At 49.0% G+C, this 21,582-nt stretch overlaps 1 protein-coding gene across 1 annotated transcript; it reads right to left on the bottom strand.

Annotated features, from left to right (window-relative positions):
- Nucleotides 1-1,799: 1,799 nt before the first annotated feature.
- mgab (MAX dimerization protein MGA b) lies at nt 1,800-20,918 on the bottom strand (the record flags this gene model as incomplete). Its single annotated transcript, XM_084484242.1, has 20 exons — nt 1,800-3,809; nt 3,910-4,365; nt 4,541-4,652; nt 5,262-5,468; nt 6,047-6,092; nt 6,458-6,585; nt 6,916-7,559; nt 8,706-8,925; nt 9,195-9,497; nt 9,811-10,031; nt 10,616-10,856; nt 11,305-11,471; nt 11,970-12,210; nt 12,468-12,678; nt 13,061-13,559; nt 13,971-14,084; nt 14,775-14,843; nt 17,631-17,733; nt 17,970-18,486; nt 20,080-20,918. The coding sequence occupies 20 exons, from the start codon at nt 20,916-20,918 to the stop codon at nt 2,860-2,862; spliced, it is 6,288 nt and encodes a 2,095-aa protein (XP_084340368.1). The 3' UTR covers nt 1,800-2,859.
- Nucleotides 20,919-21,582: the final 664 nt, after the last annotated feature.

The raw sequence follows: 21,582 nt of genomic DNA, 5'->3' as shown, positions 1-21,582 counted from the left end.
TCCTGAAATAAATAAATTAGGCAATAAATAAATCAATAAATATGAATATATAAATATAATTTTTTGGTCCTATAGAGGCCGAATTCAAAAGGGTAATGAAGGTTTAGATAGGGTTTGAAAGCACACCACTATGATTTTAGTTTGACAATATTCGCTTGCAAAATAACTTGTTGAACAGATATATATATTATATTATATATTTTTCTAAAGACTGGACATTGGACAATATTTCCAATGTTAGATCACTGGTATTGATATTCAACACGGTTTTCCCGAATATCAAGGACATCTTGTTGGGAAAAATGTTTGAAACACATATTATGAACCAAAAAAAGTGTCATATTGAACATAAAGCTGAATTCATTATCGCGTATATAATTGTGTGGGTTCCGTCTGTCTGACCAAAATAAAAAAAAATGAAGTTTCTCACTCTCTGCAACACTGTGTGTGTGTGTGTGTGTGTGTGTGTGTGTGTGTGTGTGTGTGTGTGTGTGTGTGTGTGTGTGTGTGTGTGTGTGTGTGTGTGTGACGCGCTTACTCAAGAAGCGCGTCATCAGTTCAAGCCCCACCTCCTGGCGGGTGGCGCCCTTGTAGAGACCCAAATCCTGGCCGCGCTGACGGGCTGACGCGCCGAGTCAACCCGAGTCGAACAAAGCCAGCATGTGTCCGGAAAACAGCGAACGGACCCGCTTTCTGTTAGTAAACAATAACACTTTTTGTGGGCGGGGTTTCGAATGGAGGCAGAGTAAAACCCGTAGTAAAAAACAGCAATGAAACTTGAATGTCAAATCAAGGTTGTTTTCCGACCGTCTTCTACCCTACCAGTTATTACAAAAGTAAAACGGTGTTTTTGTTTGAGACTTTTCAGTAGAATTAACTTGGTATGCAAAATACTGCCAGTTGTATAGAGCTAAGGATAGTTCATAGAGAAAACGGCATAGCTGCAAGGGAATTTGCATGGTGGGATGAGGTTATCCTAGATCTTATTAGTAATAGGTGTTGGCTAAGCTTAACTTTGTGATTGTTATTTTATCAATGGGATTTATATAAAGTCTTCGCTATTTGCTAAGGGAGTGACACAATTAATCACCTGTCCCTCCTAGTTCCCCAGTTTCTGATATGGTGGACATGACGTAGCCTACTCAGTCACACATGCATACCTATACCATACAATCCTTTACCCCTGGCATGCACCAACACAGCCAGATTACATACTGGGTGAATAGTTTAGTGTAGCTCACTATTGTTTCTCTGCTGGGACGCTGACGCTGTGACGTCACCATGACGTCGCCAGTTTCCGCGCCAGTCGTAGCCTACTTGGCGAAGCATGGGACCCAATATCTACGCTACTAATGCCTACATACGTTTAGTCCAAATGTGAAATCGATTGACAGACTGGAATCATTTGTAAGTGTGTGCCTGCGTTAAATTACGTAACCAACCAGAACAGCTTGAGAATACTTCTACTTGCAAACGGTTGATGCATTTTGGCTTGACATGTACGACTACGTCAAGTACATAAAGCAGTCGTTCCAACATTTTTTGACCCCTGACCCAGTTTTTAACTCAAGACGTTGGCGACCCCAAATGTTACTTTGAGCATCGGCTTACACACATCTTGTTTTCACCCAATCAACATCTGCCGCGATCGCTGAAACAAACGCTCTGACGCAGACCTCATTGCTAAGCTGAAATTCAAAATAAACATTCAATTTATTTATTTCCAAGGCCACATTATCTTGTCACCAACTTCGGAGTGCATGACAAATAATAATTCAAAAACGGAAAAAAGAAAAAAATCTAAGATGAAACCACTAAAATGGAAAATAATGTTTCTTTGTACAAATAATTTGTCATACACACACACACACACACACACATTGCGAACAGTGTTCATTTGGATGCATTGCCAGACATTAGGCTTCAGCAAAAAGATATTACATTATTAATAATAAAGCATTACACATCTATCTGAAGCTATAATGTCCTAAAACTCTTAATATCATTGGGGAAGCGAGGCTACAGGGTTTGAGACTAAACAGTAGACTGCCTAGCCGGAAGAGATATTACGGATTGCTTCAACTAATCAAATAAAGTGCTGCTACTTGTGAAATTCATGATTGGGAAATCGAAAACCATAGAGGAATAATGCACCCCCCCTAAACCGAAGCCTCACACAATTACAAGATGCTGTTAAAAAAAAAAATGGCAGCACAAAGTCTGCTTATATGTGACCGTTTAGTGGTGTGCAAGTACCGTCCAAGACGTTTTTCAAGGCAGTTCTTGACCTTAAATCGCCTTCCTGTAACTCATAACAGATTATGTTCCCTTGACCGAGACAATGCAATGAAAACACAATGACGACCAAAATATCATGCGGAAACCACATTTTCTTCACGAGTGTGTTCGTTAAGGAATGAGGAAAGATACACAACAGCTGTAGAGATTCACCTTTGATAGATTGGGAGAAACCAGTGTTTTTCTGGACCCCAATATGGGACTATACTTTACGTTACCAGCATGTTACTGAATCCAGTGCCTAATCGCAAAACATCAAATGTCCGCACTGCATGGACCAAACAGCGTCAACGTTTGAGACCCCACATGAAAACAGTACCATCACCAACAGGCGGAAGTGTTTTTAGTTCATATCTTCAATGTTGCCTGTGATTTGAGTCTACAGAAACACTCAGTTGAACGAGTGAGCTGCATGCTGGGTAATGAGAGTGACGAGGGTCTAGGAAAGGGGGTTGGGATTCAGCGGCTTTCAGGAAGAACCACCTCACGAGTATCATCACGTCCACCCGCTTGCATAGAGACCGTACCAAAAAAAACAACAACACCGCCATTGAAACCAGTTTAATCCAGTCCAAGTTCCTTCTCCACGTCTATCCAAGACCTCCGCTTGGCACTGGGGAAGTCCTTCCCGAGAGCTCCGCGCGTAAGGGGCCGCTTGCCGCTGCCCGTCCCCCCCTCCTGGTCCAAGTCTGGGCTAAAGGCCGTCCGTGTGGACCTGGCCTTGTCTGGACTCTTCCACACCTCCCTCGTGGGTCTGCTCCGCCCCTGGCTCTTCGGCGTAGCCTCCTTCGCCTTCACCGGGGGACTGCCTCCGGCCCAGTCACTCTCCCCGAGGGGGCGTTTCTTCGGGGGCCGACCTCGGCCCCTTTTGACCAGAACCGGGCTGTCCCCCTCTTCCTCCGTTTTGTCCGGGCTTCCTCCTTCTCCCGCTTCCATGGACTCGTCCACGGCCGCGTCGTCCGCGGTCTGATTGGCCGGTGAGACCAGGGGATGCTTCCGAGGTCTGCCCCGGCGACGGCGTGGCACCGAGGGACTGGCCTCCTCGCCCGTTCCCGGGCCCGCGTCCTGGCTGGGTTCTCCCTTGGCGGCGTCCGGCACCAGCGGGATGTAGACGAGGCTGCAGGGGCTGAAGCTCAGGCGGGACGTGCCGTTGCTCTCGCTCGCGCCGCCGATGCCGCTGCCGCCGTCGTTGCGCAGCAGCAGCGACTGGCTGGCCGACGAGGAGCTGATGGACTTGTTGAGCCGGGCGATCTCCACCAGGGGGGACATGGACTTACGGGACCCCAGCGGCACGGGCCTCGGCGACAACGCGGCGGCGGCGGCCTCGTCCCCCGCGGGAGAGGACGACGAGGCGGGCTCCTCCTCTCCGGTCACCCCGTCCTGCTTGGAGGGTTGGTCTGTGGCCGCGTTGGGGACCGAGGGGGTCGGCAGGACCACCTCCCCCGGCTCGATGCTGCCCGCTTTCTCCTTGTCCGGTTCCATGATTGTGATGGTGTAAAATCCCTGCCCCACTGTCACAAAAAAAGCAAAAAAAAAAAAGTCAGTCAAACGTATATTTAAAAGTGCAGCAAATAAGTTACGATAAAACTGTACGGTGGGATGAAAACTCACGTGGTTTCAGAGAGGACGGGAGAATGATCCGGCCCGTTTTGGTGCGGATCAGCGGAAGGGTCGGGCCCTCGGAGGGCTCAGAGGGCGCTATCGCCACGGGCGGACCCTTCGGGGCCCCCTTCTCTTTGGGCTTCTTCTCACGGGCGGGGGGGCCGGTGACCTGGTCCCTGGGCCTTTGCTCGGCAGCAGGTCCTTGAGGCAGGTCCTTGGGTTGCCAGCGAGGAGGGCTGCCTCTGGCCGGGGTCGCCCCGGACGGGAACGGAGCGATGGGTACCGGGACCCTGGGGCGTGGGAGCTGGTGAGGGGGGTACGAAAGGGCGGGAGGCGGGGCCGGGCCTCGCACACCCAGCTGGGGCGATTTGTTAAGAGCGATGGGGCCCTTCTTCTGGCCGTTGAGCAGCTGCTTGCGTTCATAGACCTCTTTGAGCTTGCGTCTGATGAGGTCTTCAGGCTTCCCTGTTGAGGGGAGATATCATGTTTCGTGATTGGCGTTTTCATTTGTTTGTTTTCTTGACTAACAAGTCCTCACTAATAGTAATTAAAAAAACATTTGATCCACCTCATTATTCGGCGGATTATTTGTGGGAACAAACACGCAAACCAACACAGATGCAAGAATAAACGTTCATACCAGCCAAACAGGAAATCCTCCTGACGTAGAGCTTTTGCATCTCGCACAGCTTCTTCTTCTGCTTTTCCAGAGCCTTGGAGGTCTCCACAAGGGTTTGGATTTCACTTTGAGCCTGAAAACACACAAAGTAGGACACACTCTTATCATATCATCTAGCATCTAGCAAACGTGGTCAGTGCAGCTTTAAACACTCAAGTACAGTAGGTCAGTAAACAGTCAACAGTAATCCAAAGAGACTTCCAGTGAATTCAGAGGCATCTTGGTCATTAAAGCCTCCAAGCAGGCCAACATTGGGGGTTCGAACACAACACATTTTCCATTGAGAGTGGAACACAAAACCAGAGCTATGCCCCAGTACGTCAATCTTTTTTTGAAAATTACTTTTATTAAAACGATTCACGATTTGAGATTTATTCTTATTTATTTATTTATTCATTATTAGTACATGTGTGCTAATTTGAGGACCTTATCCAGTCCACTGTGCGCTAATTATGACATGATAGCAGAGGCAAAAGTGTAAAAGATCATGTCGTTCTATTTGAGTAAACATATCAACTGATATCAATAATGTAAAACGCACAAAGGAAAACCTAGGACTTAAGAAAAAATAAAGTATACATGAAAATATAAATAATTGATCAATTACCCTGAATAATGGAAGATAAGAATCACGACTCTTACATGGATCCACCCTTTCCTTCACCCCTATTGAGGCACATACCTGCGAGAGGAGGCGGAGCTTGGGCGCCTTGGGGTCGGTGCGGAGGAGGGTCTGCAGCTTGATGAAGAGGTCCCGCTGCTCCATGCGCCGCAGCCTCTCCAGCACCTTGTGTTGCCGCCGCCTGTGGCCCGTGGCCAGGTCCTGCTCCTCCTCCATCTCCTCCTCCTCCTCCTCTTCCTCCACCACAAACGGGGGGGGCTGGGTGGGCTGTGGGGGTGGGGTGGGAGCGGTGACATGATTAGACGAGACAGACTGTGCGAGCTCCGGGGACGCCGGAACGAGCTGCCTCTGGGCCGTTTGTAAATGATAATCGGTGAAGGCAACCGGTGGAAGGCGAGCGATACGATAGCCTGTTCGCACCGCGCTCACAGAGCTCGTGGGCTGATCAGATCACGGGCGGACGGCTAGAATTACGGGTGTTAAGGCTTTCCAGTCACTGTAAGATCAGTGTATGAAGCCAGTGTTTGGAGGCGGGCGGGCAGATAAACCAAACCAGTCCCATAACAAAGCCTTGAAAAGGAAATGCAAGTAGCCACTACCAACTCAAGGACGGCAGTGCCAGCTGTGCTTCAGTCCAGCTAGCTGTGCTTAAGTCCAGCCCAGCAGTAGGGATAAAAGCAGGCGATAAGACACATTACGGTGAATTCCACATGTATCATGGTCCCATGTTTTTGGTGTTGCTTGCCATGACCAGTATACTAGTGCATTACTTGATATTTTAGGCTCTAGAATGTAGGGAGTGAACTAGATAAGAGCAACAGCCATGGATGGAAAAACGCCCTTACCTTTGATTTAGACTCCATTGAGGATCCTGATTCCTCGCTAGAATCCCTAGAAGAAAACACACAGTAGAGATAAGTTAAATGTCACAGTTTTGCCGTCGCACAACTCTCCATGTCCCAGGCACTACAGCTCACACACAAACACACACCATATACTAGGGCTTGATTATGGAAAAAAACATAAACACGATTATTCAAATGATTATTTTTGAGGTTGAAAACATGATGCATTTATTCAGCATTTCTCAACAAAAAAAAATGTAACTGAAAAAAAATACACAAAATGTTCAAGTAGAAAATATTAAAATAACGAAAATAATGCACAAATATGTAACCAGATGTTGATTAGTTTAGTTTGGAGATCATTTGAACCAAAAATTGAAAATCAAAATTTAATTAATTGCACAGCCCTACCATATACTACGGGACAGCCCGCTGACCGACTTCTTCAGTTCTTCGATGCTCTGCGTCATGTCTTCCACCGTCTCCACGTCCACCGACTCATCTTCCACCGTCTCCACGTCCACCAGGCCACCTTCCTCCTGGAGGGATGAGCACACGGCTCCAGGTTGAGACATCTTCAAACATTGGTCCTCTGATGCGAAAAATGATTCAACAATTGCTGGTGCTTTATGCACATTTTACTATAATAACTTGATGGTTGTTTCATAGTGAACCAGTTATACAGGCCTATGCAGTTGGAATATTTCATGCTTAGCAATCAGAATTAAGGACTTAAAATCAGAACATTTGTAATGAAAAAAAAATAAAAACAATATTTCCAAGGACCATCTATTGTTGTTTTGGGGGTAAAGCCTTAATGCATTAAAAAAAAGAAATCGGACAGAAAATCAGGAATATAATTTTCTTACGCTCAAATCTCCGACCTCCTCCGAGTCCGAGGAACCTTCCGCCGACTCCTCGTCCTCCGGCGGTCTGTCCTCCGTCTTCGGTTTCAGTGAGTCGTCGCTGTCGCCCGACTGCATCTTCTCGTCACACTCGAGCTTCGGGGGGGAGGAACCGGCCTCGAGCGCGCCGGCGCCCGGTTGGTCCTCCGTGGCGGCGCGGACCTCGTCGACGTCCACATCGTTACCGGGGGTAACGGCATCGGCGCAAACCTCTACCTTCACCTGGGCTTCCCCGCGGCTCACGGACGCGGACGGGAACCGGTCCGGGTCCACGGGCAGAGCGAGAGCCCCGTTGGCCCCGTGTTTGGGCAGCTGGATGAGGGTGAAGCCCCCGGGGAGGGAGACCCCGGCCGGGTGGCGGGCGGGGCCGGCGGCGCCGGCACTGCCGGCGCCCTGGTTGGCGGCGGGCGGGCAGATCCTGAAGGAGTAGGTGCCCCTCTCGGCCAGGAAGCTGGGCTCCTTGAGGGAGCGGGACACCGTGATGGACACGGGCGAGGAGAAGGAGGTGCTGCAGGCGGGGGCCGTGGAGCCCAGCCCGCGGGTCCTGAAGGTGGTGACGGGGCGGGACGCGGGGGGGGGCTGGGGCGGTCCGCCGTCGCTTTCCACAACTAAGGGAGAACACAAGTAATCCAAACCGGAGAAGTGAGGAGAATAACAATGGCTTCAATGCATGGCAAGGAAAGGAAAGGCAACTTTATTTATATAGCCCTTTTCATACACGCGGCAGACTCAAAGTGCTTCACATTGAAACCTAGTCATACAATAAAATAATAAAATAAAATAGATAAGTAAAAGAAAACAAAGGCAAAGTTAAAACGAATGTGTGATTTAGCAGAAAGCTAATGCAAACACACGATAAAATGAAGTAATAAAATAATATAGATACGTCAAAGAAAATAAAGGCCAAGGGAAAAAAATGCATTGTAGAAAGTGCAATTTAAGATTTAGCAGATAGCTAAAGCAAACACAAAAGTCTATAGCGTCGGGGACTCCACCGGGGAGTAGTCCAAGTGGACGGCAGTTGGAGGGGTGACCTACGACCTTTGTGCGCTGCTTACTGTGTTTATTATATGGAGATAACTACATGTTTGCTTCGGGACAAATCTAGTTGATATTTTAATGAATTTGTCGTATGGGAACTGCAAACATAAAAAGGTCACGATTTACATGTCAATAGCCCCAGTTGGTAAACTCCCCTGGAGTGAGACCAGTGGTTGGGGTCATATGTAGGTCGTATGTAGGTCGTATGTAGGGAGTAAACAAACCCCCTCATACAATCAGTCGGAGCAGTGATGATGTCAGTGATGACGTCACCACGAGCTTCAGTCCATGTCGTTTTTGTCATTACTGACAATGGCCCTTGTCGTACATTTATTCCATGTGAGCGCTGTTAATAAATGTGTGAAATTATCCTTTTCATTGGGCCTAGTCTGCCTCCTGCCTCTTTCAAGACATTTACATTTAGGGCATTTAGCAGATTTATCCAAAGCGACTTACAATAAGTACATTTGTCATAAGAAAGTGAAACAATATCTCGCCGTCGGTGCAGTAAGGACGTTCATAGAACCAAGTGCAAAGCACCAACAATCGCTAGGTTAACCCATTCCCCGTGTTCAACATGGATAGCTATGATAAGACGCTACAAAACACAAGTACTATAACTAAATACAACTAAGACAATAAGTGCGTACAATAAGACCGTGGCAGTGCCACAGCACAAGGGGACAGAGACACGAGGGGCCCAGGGATCCTACCTGCTTTGGCTTTGGTCTTCGGCTCCTCCTTCACAGCCGCAGCGGGGCGAGGGGGTATTCTGGGACTGGTGGTCTTCTGGGCTGGGGGGACGGGTGGTTTCTGGGGCTTGGTTGCACCGGACAGGCGGCCGGTGACGTATGCTGCGAGGCGATTGGCTGGATGCAGCGAACCCACGTGGCCCAACATCAGACACGCCTGGGGGTATGATTTACCGTTCACCTGTACGGGAAACAACATGCCTGCCATTAGAAAATAACACAAATCTTGTACGTCTACAGTGCCAATGCCCGACGGCGTGGGTGTGTTCACAAATACACTCACTCCTTCATCTGCATGCTACCACTGAAACATACAACCGATGCATGATGCATGAATCCATTAATGGGCTCTGTATGAATCCATTAATGGGCTCTGTATGAATCCATTAATGGACCCGAAGCTGCCTGACCCACCCCGCCGCCACCACCACCACCCCGTCGGTGCCTGACCTGGACTAGCCCCACAGCGCTGCTCCCCGTGGGCTTCCTCTTGGCCTGCAGAATCCCGGCGGGCAGCACGCGGCTCAGGAAGGGCGTCACGCCCATCGGCTCTGTTGTCTCCAAGGAGAAGGGGTTCTCCAGCGCCGCCTTCTCTCTCAGCGCTCGCTTCTCCTCGTCCTCCTCCTCTTCCTCCTCACAGCTGCTGCGGATTTCACCGTCGTCTGAGTCGTTCTCGTCGACCTCTTCCTCGTCCGAGCTGTCGTCCCCGTCTTCCTCTTCCTCGCTGGCGGCCTTCAGCCTACAGATGCGCATCTGGGGAAGGGAAAGCGTTGTTTTGTTTAAATAAGGGACGCAGGCCCACGTGTTTGCCAAAAACTATTTGGCACAGACCAATTTTGAAACCTCTAATTCACCAATCGACCGTCCGCATTGTGTATTTTGTATTAGTCGACAAACAACAGATGAGATCATTTTCAATAATATGTTTTCTCAACAAAACGGGCACTTCTATTCCCCCACCAGATGTGATGTTGATCAGCCATTACAACGAGCCGTTACTAAATGGACCCACGTGGTTCAGTTAAGGGTGCAGTGGGGGGGGGGGGGGGGGGGGGAGGGTGTCTACCTTGTAGCTGATGGTGGAGCCCGTCGCCCTGGGCCTGAGGATCTTGGCGATGAGCGAGACGTGGTACGGCCCGGCACAGAAGGGGGTGGCCAGGCTGCCGCGCTTCATGCGTTGACACAGAGCCCCCAGGATGAGCTTGCGGTCGTCGTCCCAGTGGCACTCGGACAGGATCTCTATCTGCTGGGAGTCCAGGGAGTCGTTGTCCATGGTGGAGTTCTTCCCTGTGAGGGCGAAGCAGGGAGGGGATGGGTTAGTGTCCATAACCGGCCCGGGAATCGTCTCAGTGACACACGATGACTAGGGCTGTGCAATTCATAGAATTTTTATCGTGATTTCGATTTTTTTGGGTTAGCGATCTCAAAACTAATATAGTCCCATTTTTTTTAAGGGGAAATTTCACTTTGCAAGTTTTAAGGTTTTTTTTTTGAGAGAGAAATTCTGAATAAATGCATCATCTTTTCAAACTCCAAAATAATCGTTTGACTAAGCGTGATTTCAATATTGACCAAATTAATCATGATTATGATTTTTTTTTCCATAATCGAGCAGCCCCACGATGAACTTCGGCTAGGAACTCAATGGTGTAAACTGCAGAATATCTGAAGTTAAAGTTAGACGGTTGATTAAAAAAACCTATGAGTAACAACCCTATCTGCGTCGTGGTTGTGTTTTCAGTTGGAGAAAATGATTATGTATATATGGACACACACACACACTGGGATTCTAAAAAAACGAGTACAAAGAAAGACTTCTGCTTTTACTGTACACTATGAGTTAGATTGATCCGATGCATTTTGGACATTACCTGTGTTTTTAAAGGTCAATATGATGTTTGGGAACTTTCTAGCCAGGACGTTTTGGGTCTTCTTGGGCTGTGTCTGAAGCACCGAGGCTGGGGCCGGGCTCTTCAGGGCCAGCGGGGCCCTGGGAGACTCCGTGTTAGTCTTAGCGGGCACTTTCACCGAGGTTCTGAACTCCCGGATACGAGCGCAGGTCATCAAGCTCTCCAGGTACCTATACACCGGGTCCTTGTCCTTTTCCTGGATCTAAAATAGTGGGGGAAAAATAACAGTTATACAAAAGTTATATAATAGTGGCGAAAGGGTTAAACGTAAACACTAGTTCTTGCTTGATAACATTGAATAAATAAATGTCTATATGTGTGTAAACATTACCTTTTTTAATTAAATCAGTTATTTATTTAGTTAGTTATAACATTTCTTAAATTGATTCTACTATATATTATATATGATGGACAATTTCATAAATATCCGGATTTGATTAAATTTAACATCTAGACAAATTAGGAAGATTTTAAATTGTGTTTAACGCTAGCTAACTTAATATGCTAGCTATAGCATAGCTATCATAAAACAGACTAAAATTCAAAAGGGTGAGTCACTTTTTGGCCGAGCTAGAGTAAGAAGGAGTGAACGGGAGTCAATGGGGACTCGAACAACGTGCCACCGTGGCTCTCCAGGGTCGTGTTCTTACCGGTTGGACGTGTTGGTAAACTGGGCGCCTTGAGGAGTAGCACACGCTATCCAGACTCTTGGGGGCGTAGAGGGGCTCTGGGTCCGGCAGGGCCAGCTCCTTGTGCCAGATCCGGTCCCAGTGGGCCCCTGGGCTGGGCTGGACCTCGTGTTGAAGGCTCTTCACCGCTGCAAGAGCAGAACCACAGGGAGGAAGGTGTGTTGGTGAGAGAACTCGTACCACCACTTTCCCACAACAATTGAAACACACCTCTTTTATGTGTGCATAAAAGAGTAATTGCCCTTTCTACAGTGCAACAACTACAAATGGTTTGGGTAGACCTGCTCCGATTTCCGATAACGCTAGGCAGTAGGCAGTACGGCTGAACGATTTGGGGAAATAATCTAATTGACATTATTTCGACCAATATTGTGATTTTTCTTTTTAATATTCTGTATTATTCACTAAACAATCAATAAATAATTCTATAGTATGACCAACACAACATTGGAAGCCGTCAAAATGCAAAAAAAAAAAGATTTTGCAAATCTCTATTGCATCGCAATGTCAGTTTGAATTCAAATAATCGTTCAGCCCTAGTAGGCTCACGTTGGCGTGTGAAGGAGCTTACCGTATAGCGGGTTGGACTGAACACACGGCACACGTTGGCGATCGTAGGGGCTTACCGTATAGCGGGTTGGACTGGCTCTCGGGCGGCGTCTCGTCCTCGCCTCCCAGGAGCTGCTTGACGATCTTGCGCTTGAAGCAGTCGCAGCCCAGCATGCAGTCGGGCCGGCGGCAGTGGAGCGGGCCCCTGTTGACGCGGGCCAGGCTGGAGCACACGCAGCCCAGCCGGCAGAACAACTGTCCGCAGGCGGGGCCCGGGGCCATGGGGTACTGGGCCACGGTCGACTGCTTGTGCTTCATCTGGAGGGAGGGAGGGAGGGAGGGCTTAGAGTGGGTGGGGTTGTCGGTCGGTGACCTGTGCATTTTTTGTGCCTTGTTAATTAGACGCATAATCATGATTTACATTTAGTTTAATCGGAAGCGGTGTATAAGTGGGGTTAAGAACAATCAAAGCAATGCCATCAAAACAGCAAGCGTCCAATAAAACACAACTTGACACAAGAATCACAGATTTGAGAACAATTTAACACGCCAACAAAATTGCAGAGCTTCGTTACCGTGGCGGTCAGCAGCGCCGACATGGCGAAGTCCAGCCTCTCCGGGGTGAGGCTGGTGCGGCCCGTGCCCTGGTTCTGCAGCGTCTCCTCCATGCTCAGCATTCGCAGCTGCACCTTGGACAGGCCCTTGCCCTGCAGATTGGCCTGCAGCTGGCCCCAGCCGGGCCCCCCTGCTTTCTGACCCGGCCCCGCACGGCTGCTCGACTGGGATCTGGGGGGGGTGGGGAAGAAACGAGCGCGACCTACATTGTTAACCGGAGCTCCTCGATCCGAGCGGATAATGAGACACCGCGTACAAGGGGGGGCCGACTCTGTGAGAACTACTGCGAGTGGTCGGGTCGCCCTCTCCTTGTTAACGGTCGCGTTTTATTTTTTTTTGTGTGCCCCGCCGACATACTGTAGGTCTTGAGGTCTCTGTGAGGTCCTGTCTTGTGGTGCCGTTGTCGTGGCGACACAAAAATACAAGATGTACACAGGAGGAGAAAATAACAGAAAGAAAAGAAAAAAGAAAACGCTAAATATAAAAAGGCGATTCGGATGACGACAAGGGGGAAACAAATACGGACAGAACAGGGAAATGGGAAAACCCTTACCCCTGAGAAGCGGGAGCGGGCGAGGTCTTGTCCGCCGGGAACCACAGGGAAATGGGTAAGGCCTTCACCCCGCCCGGAGCCGCGGGGCCCTTGGCCGCGTCCGGACCGGCTTTGGGTGTCGCCGGCTTGGGCCTGGGCGACTTGGCCTTGGGTGCCACCGGTCGGTCCAAAGTCTTGAGAGGAGGCGCCGGCGAGGTGAGCACTGAGTACAGGAGTGGCTTCATGGAGAGGGGACAGGGTCGGTTGGCCCGCAGGGGAGCCTTGAGCGGCGCCGCCGCCGCCCCCGCCACCCCTGCCACCGCCGCCGCCGGACTGCGGTGCTTCAACACGCTGTCCAGCGTCTTCACGTAGCTGGAGCTCTTCTCGGGCAGCTGGTACGCCACCGGGGCCTCTGGGCTGGCGGAGAAGGCGGCGGCCCGCTCGCTGATCTGCTGCGCCTCGTTCTCCAGGTACTCGTCCAGCATGTTGCTGCAGAAGGCAGACAGGTCCTTCTGAGAGCCTGTTTGAGCGGTGGGGCGGAACGGGATGAAAGAGGACGAGGCTTAGCAGGGAGACTTCGTTAAACAGCGGTACGCTTGAGTCACAGGGGCTGGTCGTCTTTTTCCAAAAGGAGAAACACCAGCATTTATTTATTTTAGATTTATTTTATTTTATTTTAATTTATTTCTTTATTTTAATTTTTTTATGCTTTATTATAGAGTGAGATAGAGAGGATGGTATGAGAGATAGAGGGGAGGACATGCAGCAAATGACCACGGGCAGGGATTTGAACCGAGGTCACTGCGTTCAGGACTGAGCCTACACGGTACGCACTCTACCCGGTGAGCCACCGGCTCATTCATTAGCAATGAGGGACAGTCGAAGCCACAATCTCTGCGAAAGGAAACCTGCTGAAAAAAGGGGGACCTACCATCTTGCTGAGCGGAGGACTCTTTGCTGCGCTTGATGAACTTGTCCCTCCAGCCCTTGATCTTCGTCAGGTCGCTGGTCTTCCCCGTCCGCGACACAAACGCAGCGCCGCCAACTGCCGAAACGGGAGCAGATGCTAGCGTTAGCGTTCAGCACAAGCCGTTGCCACCACAACGACTGCTGCCGCTACAGTGTGATGGCTTCTGCTGTTCCCCCCCCCCCCCCCCCCAACTACTGTGGGGTGGGGGGCTTGAGTGCTACACGGCTACCCCTTTATAGTGTTCGAATCAAGTAGGACTTGAACACACTCAGGACTTCACTGCCTTCTGTTTGGGTTTAGCGTCTGCGGGGCTGGGTGAAGGGTAATTTAATCACGATGAGTGTCATTAAAATATTAAGAGGCGCACCAGCTGTAGACTAACGGCCAAAAATGAAAAATATGCCGTCGCCCGTGAAATGGAGAATACCGGCAGTTTGGATTTTTCTGGACGATGCAAAACTAGATAAAAAGGAGGAAAATATTAACCATACACCAATTTATAATTATATTTAAAAAGTATCATTTGGATGAAGGTCAAGCATTTTTTTTATATCCCTTCATGCCCAGTGTGTATCATTTCTTAGACACAGATGGTAGCGATCAAGCGATAATAATTAGCAATAATATTTTCTATAAAAATAAAACACTTAGTAATAAGGCCTGGTGCTGAGGCCATTTTATTGGGGTTTCAGTTTGTCAAAAGATTTAAATGTTGTAGCATGTCCAGGCTGGCTGTTGTGATTTAAATGGGGCAAGGCGACTCACCTGTGGGGGAGAGGGGGGTGGTGTTGCCCCGTCCGGGCAGATCAGTGCGGGGGAGGGGCAGGTGACCTCCTAGAGAATTCAAACCAAAGACTTTAGAAAGGGGTCCAGGCAGCTCAACCTAAGTCCCACTACGGCGGAAACGAACCACGTGGCGAAAAATGTGGTAACTCAACATAGTTGGTCAAACATAAAAATGTCACTAAAATCATACTCGACGGGAATGAAGAACCAATCATTTTTAGTTCATACGCTTCATTCATTTATAGCATTGATGCATTACCGTGGGCTGGCGAGTCGACTTGGCGTTAGCATTACATTACAACACACAAAATTGTTGTTACAAAACACATCTTACACTCGAGTTTGAGGTGCGTCTGGAGGGATGGTCTGTATTCGTGTGATCTCTGCGTTTGTCTACGTCTGAGTAAACGTCTGAGTTCGGTAAGCTATTCTCTCCTGTTACGCTATTGGACAGCTATAGATGGTCTATATCTGTCAATACTTCTATCTATTCCTATGATTGGGTTCGGTCACAGGAAGATAACACTGGGATAGGCCTGTCACGATAACTAATTTTGCTGGGCGATAAATTGTCCCAGAAATTATTGCGATAAGCGATAATATTGCAGTTTTGAGACCATTTTCAACTAATATAATGATAATGGCATAATAATGCAAGTACAACCTTTCAAAGATCAATAAACTGTTATTTCTAAGAATATTTAACACTGGAACTGGCAGACATTTTAAATATCCAAAATAAATAAAGAAAACAACCAAAAACAATAAATTTAAATAAAACTACATGAAGCGAACTACAACTGTCAGTGAGTGTGCACCATTTGAACTGTCCTGTTTGTACTTAGTTTGTCGACTAAACTCCCCAAGTGATTGTGGACTGAAGACGGAGACGTCCCATGATCTGTTTTTTCCGCAGCTGGGAAAACTGCATCGGATGATTATGCTTTAGGTGCAGATGCATGTTTGTTGTATTGGCGCGTTTAGTTTCTACCGTCTTACAACAAATGCGATATACCGGCTCGCACAGGTTAAGTGGTTCACCACGGTCATTCGGTTTGAACCCTAAGTGCTCCCACACGGCAGCTGTCGCGTTCCGCTTTGAAACCAATTCCATCTTTGTTTTTCATTCCTCAAAATCTCAACTAGCGTTTTCTCTGGCTTGCCTCCTCACAGGGCTCTCATGCTGCACTCTGGCAGAGAATGTCTAGGAAGACGCACGCTGACTCTGTAACGCGACTCGAGGGTTAACTCCTCATTACGCCAAGGAAGCGAGAGGGGTCTGTCGAGACCGATGGAAAAAAAAAAGGCTTATTTATCTCATAGTCTCATTTTAATTTATCGTGCGATTAATTAATTTATTGCTAATCTTCTACACTTCACTAACAAACCGACTCCACTTAAAGGGTAGGTAAGCCCCCAAGTCCCAAGTAAACCCCCAAACTTTTCAGGTTAAAACAGTTTCTTATGGGTCTCACATTGTGTTACGGTTGTGTTGTTGACAAAAATGCATACATTTCTCAAACGTTGGAAACTCTCAGGAAGACTGCTACTACCAGCCATAAACCCTTTTCCACTATAGCCGTTATCACACATGTCCTCCGTCTATTCTCTGCATTTGTAGATCAGGAGGTTCAACCGTGAGGGTCATTCACACTTATTCACACTTGATGCCCGATATGCGGGTCCAGCTGGTTTAGGGGGGCGTGCTTGCAAGGGGCGGGATATGATGTAAGGTCGAGGTTCGCAAGAGGCGGGATAAGGACGGCCTCTGTCACTCTGTTTGTTTTGATTTAACCGCAGACAGTGCGGGGCAGAACTCATCGCGATCATCTTAAATGTTGCCGCTGCGATGCGTCATACATTCCGTTGCATCCACAACATCTGCATCGACCGATGAAAGATTGGAGCATGAGTTAGAGACAAATAGAATAAACGATGACCAAGAAAGGCGTTGCGGACGACTGCGTTACCGGAGGAAGAGTGTGTCTTTTTTGGCTTCATTTCACATCTAACAAACACTGTGACAACTGAAGTTGATTCATTCATGTGTTGATTCATGTGTAACTGAGAAAACAGGGAGTGGAAGGACGGGACATTATAATGTTCAGCTAACTGTTGTCAATAATAATTGTTATGAGAGTTAGCATATGTGTGTACACGAGAATGGCAGTGTGTGTGTGTGAGTGTGAGTGAGTGGACGAGCGAGGAGAGCGAGTGGTAGCGTGTGTCAGTTTAGTGAAGTAATGAACAAGTCTGGTTGTGTCTGCAAACGTGTACTGTAAAGTTAGTGAAACTAAGAATAAAGTACCCAGCCTGTCAAGAATATGTGGCCGCTTCTTTCCAACCATATTCCGACCTATAAGCAGACCCACTGCCAGTCAAAGTGAAGGGTGTTACCCCCGAGAGAAGATCGCCCCGTCTCCCTCTAGGTCGTTTTTTTCAGGATTGTCCCATGTCAGGATATGTCATTCACATATACGGCCCGTCGGTAGAATAGCGGGCTGTACGTCTGTGTGTGAAAGGAGCTTATGGTAGTTCTCTGGTGAGTGAGCACATGGCGCCAGTGGTGACGTGAGTTTTCTTTCACGTTAGACGCCCGCGCTCCTATGGGAGTTAATTTATGACCAGGTCATTAATCACCGACCTACACTTCATTTGAGTGATCTCGTAAAAGTCGTTTTCACTTCATCACGGAGATCAGATCGTTCAACGCATCTAGCTAATTCAACTTCAATTCCATTATCAAACACACAAGAGCGCCGATATACTATCAGTTCATTCATCACTACATTATGAACAAGGACAGAGAACAGGAAGACGCTAAATGACACGCACCAGTTGGATCCAACGTCATCCTCAAAGACACGGGAGAATCCTGAGCTGAGGCGGACCTGGTGTTCCCCGTTCCCCGGTCGCCCAGGTGGAGCCCGAGAGCCTCCTGTTGCCAAGGGGAAAAACACACAACGTTGAATAACAAATAGACAATACAAACATAACGTTGTTCAAACAACAACCACAACAACAACAACCTCACGTTAAGGCCACATGGGAAAGACCAACATCAGGAATAGGTTTCAAACCCTTTGAGTTCCTTTGAGAGCGAGAGTCTAACCCAACAGAAAGCCCCCCCCCCTTGAACAGACCTGGACGGGACGGGGCCCACGAGTGCCTTACCTTGGAGGTGAACGACACAAACAGCAGGCCCTCCACGTCGTCGCTCTCCGGCTGGGCGGGGCCGGCCACCGCCGGGCTGGCGGCCGCGGCCCCGCCCGACTTCCCGTCCCCCCGGCCCCGGGAGTTGCCCCACTTCTTGTTGGGCCTCTTCTTCTTCCTGAAGCTGGCGGGCGTGGTCGTGTAGTCCTCGTCAGAGTCCTCCGGTACCACCGGCGCCCGGGACGACCGCGTCTCCACGACGTGCGGGCTGGGGGCTGGCGCCGCCGCCGTCGTCTGGGCCCGCGGCAACGCCGGGGACATGTCCAGGCTGAGCCTCTTGCGGGGCCGGCCCCGCGGCCTCTTCGGGGGCCCGGTGGGGCTCGGGGTCTGGATGGGGGTGCTTCTCTCGGCGGAGACCACCTCCATGGCTTCCTCGGAGACGGGGACGTCGTGACCCTGGGTTCGGGCCGACTCGGGCTGCTCGGCGTGGGGCTCGCGCGCGTCGCTGAGAGGGGTCTGGTGGGTGGGCTTGGTGGTGCTGTGGGCCGATGAAGACCAACGACTTAGTGTGAGGAGACTGGACACCACACAGGTTGGGACGCGAACGTTTTGGTGTGTGACAGACCCAGACACGCACGTGTTTGGGTCGCGGTCGCGCGCGCACACACACACACACACACACACACACACACACACACACACACACACACACACACACACACACACACACACACACACACACACACACACACACACACACACACACACACACACACCTTCTTGTTGCTAAATGTGAAACAAAGCCTTTACAACAAGAGATCTTACGAAACATCAGGCAGACACAATAATGAGCAATGCCGCTAGGCCCATAGTCGTCACTTTATCAACGCCCTCTTTTCCTTATTATCTGCCCTCCACTGCCAGAGATGTGGGCTTAGCGTTGTTTAAAACCCAATCTAATGCTTCTTACAATTAGTACTAGAGTGATGAATGCTGAGTCGACTAGCCAGTTTAGATGGGGATTCACGCTGAAAGATGCTAAATGAATGCTAATTTGTTAGCGAGGTTAGCTGGGGATGGAAAATCAATGTAAATGGTCAGGCTCCACCACGACCCAGGCAAGCCCAGTTCACTTCCCCTAACGCAGAAGCCCCCGCTAGCTAGAAGAGGCTAAACGAGGCTAAAACACAGGCCTGCTTTCTGCTTAGCCATGGAGTCTGGGGGTTTTCTGTAGCAGCTAACCAACTAGCTGACGGTGGATTGAGTTTATTATTGATGGGCTAATATAGTCCAGAATGGCAGTTGGATCCTGATGACGAAGCTGCCTTTGGCTGCTGTGTAATTTAACATTTTACAGAGGAAACATAATGTTATTACAGAGTATTAATACTAAACCTCTTAAAGTGGGACGATTTTAAGGTTTTTCTTATTAGATTTACATTTTGAGAAAATCTTTTCTATTTTTTTTTGTTTTGTTGTTAGTAGTGCCTCAAAATAATAAGACTATGTTGATTATATTCAATAAATACATTAGTACATGATATAAACAACCCAGTTCATTAATTTGGGCAGCATGCAACATTACCAAACCTTATAAAAATCCATTTTATGTTGTTATATGGATTTTCAAAATAACCATTTTTTTAACAGCAAAAGGTAAATGGTTCCTATTGTAACTTTACAAGAGCTGCATTATGAGCCACAAGGGCCTGCATCATGAAAGAACCTAGTGACAAAAACGTATGCATTAAAACACTTTTCTTTTGTAAAAAGCAGAGTACAACAAGCTCTCCTTCAGTCTCAAAATGTGCCACACAGTCGTGGTCACTGCACATGCGATCCCTGCACAAGGACTACAGATGGAACCCAGAACACTTCGGATACCAAAATCCTGCCCTGTCCTAAACGCAGATTCTGCATTTATAAGCAGATATGCGAGAGATTTTAGAGATTACTGTACATTTAATATGTAGTGGTTGACTAACGACACACGTTTTTCATATTCGGTGAACATATTGTGTCCTATACATGTCCTATTTAACACCTTCCTTAGGTCTGAGCAGTGAAAGTGGAGGAACAACAACAACAACCACTCTATTGCCTCACAGGTGAATGTGAAACCAAAACTCACCAGGCGACGGGTGTCTTGTCAAGGCTGATCTCCATGGCTCCGCCGCAGTCGTCGTCGTCGTCAGCGTCGTCGGCAGGCTTCGCGGCCGGCGAATCTTGGGCCTCTTTCGTCCCCTGAGAGTCCCCCAACTTTGGCTTGCACAGGCGGGGATGGATGCCCTCCTCCCGGAAGCCCTTGGCGAACGGATTGTGATTGATCTTTAACTGGATGATCCAGGGGTTCTGATACGTGGTCACGGTGACAAACTCCGTCTGGGGAAAGGTGAACGTCATGCTCTCGGGCCCCTTGATCACGGGCTGGTCCGGCGTGGGCCCGTCCCCGTCCAGCACCGGTATGATGTGCAGCCGGGGGATGTAGCGGTGCATGGAGTGCAGTATCATGTGTCCCTCCTGGTCGCTCATGTTGTTGGTCAGCTTCAGCTTGTAGAAGGACACCATGGTCTTCATCCACTCCGAGCCCAGGCAGGGGGAGTACTGGTGGGGGAAGGCGCGGATCAGCCCCTGCGCCTGGTACTCGGCGGCGCCGATCACCTCCCACTTCTTGGTGTTCCAGCGGTACTTGTGCTGGTCGGCGGGGACGATGGACAGCACCAGGCTGTAGCGCTGGCTGGGGTTGAGGCCCGACAGCTTGTAGCGGCAGTACGGGAACATGCGCCGGCCGCTCTTGGTGAGGATCATCTCCGTGCCGTAGGAGTGGAACTGCTTCCACACGCTGTTGTTCTCCAGGGTGACGGTGATGCCCTTGAACCTCAGCATGGCGGGGGAGTGGCCCCTTTGGAACGGGTCGACGCTCAGAGCCACGAAGGCAGGAGGTGGCGAAGACTCTGCGGCTTCCACCATTGTTGTTGCTGTTGTTGTTGATGATGCTGATGTAGTTGTTGTTGTTGTTTCGGCCAAGCTCGTCCCGGTGCTTGCTAGGGAGTCGGAAGCCGAGGCGATGTCTGAGGTAGTGGGGCTTTTGTCCACGACGGTGCCCCCGTCCGTGGTGGAGTTGGTGGTGGGTGAGGTTATAGCTAGCTTGGCAAGGCATGCCTCAGCAGGCGAGGAAGGAAGGGTTGGCATGGAGTCTGTGTTGGTCATAGATACAGCGTGGCTCTCCACAAGCTCTGAGTTAAGGAGGAAGGGTTTTAAAATGAGCGGCTCAGGTAGAGAGGGTGCGGTGAGGGTGACAGCCGGCTCCTTGCTGTCGTCACCTTCTTGGACTGACAGGGCACACTGCAGGTCCATCATGAAGAGAGGTCCGGAGACAAGTGTCCACAGTTGGGTAACAGGTGGGCCTGGATGTCCGCTACAGCAGTTCAACTTTATCTAACATCTGTTAGGGGGCGGGGAAAGAGAAAATAAAATGATTTATTTCAAACTGAATAATATGCATTATCACATGCAATTTCATACAAAAAATGTGTTAATACCATTCGGTCTAAAGGGTAACAATATTATATACATTTATAGAACCCATTGTTTTTAAACTATCATGTTCTTTATGCTACTACTTATACTTACA

Source organism: Micromesistius poutassou, assembly GCF_964030765.1.
Source record: "Micromesistius poutassou genome assembly, chromosome: 19".
NCBI lineage: Eukaryota > Metazoa > Chordata > Actinopteri > Gadiformes > Gadidae > Micromesistius > Micromesistius poutassou.
Note: the sequence above shows the minus strand (reverse complement) of the source record. Positions and strands in the feature narration are given on the sequence as shown.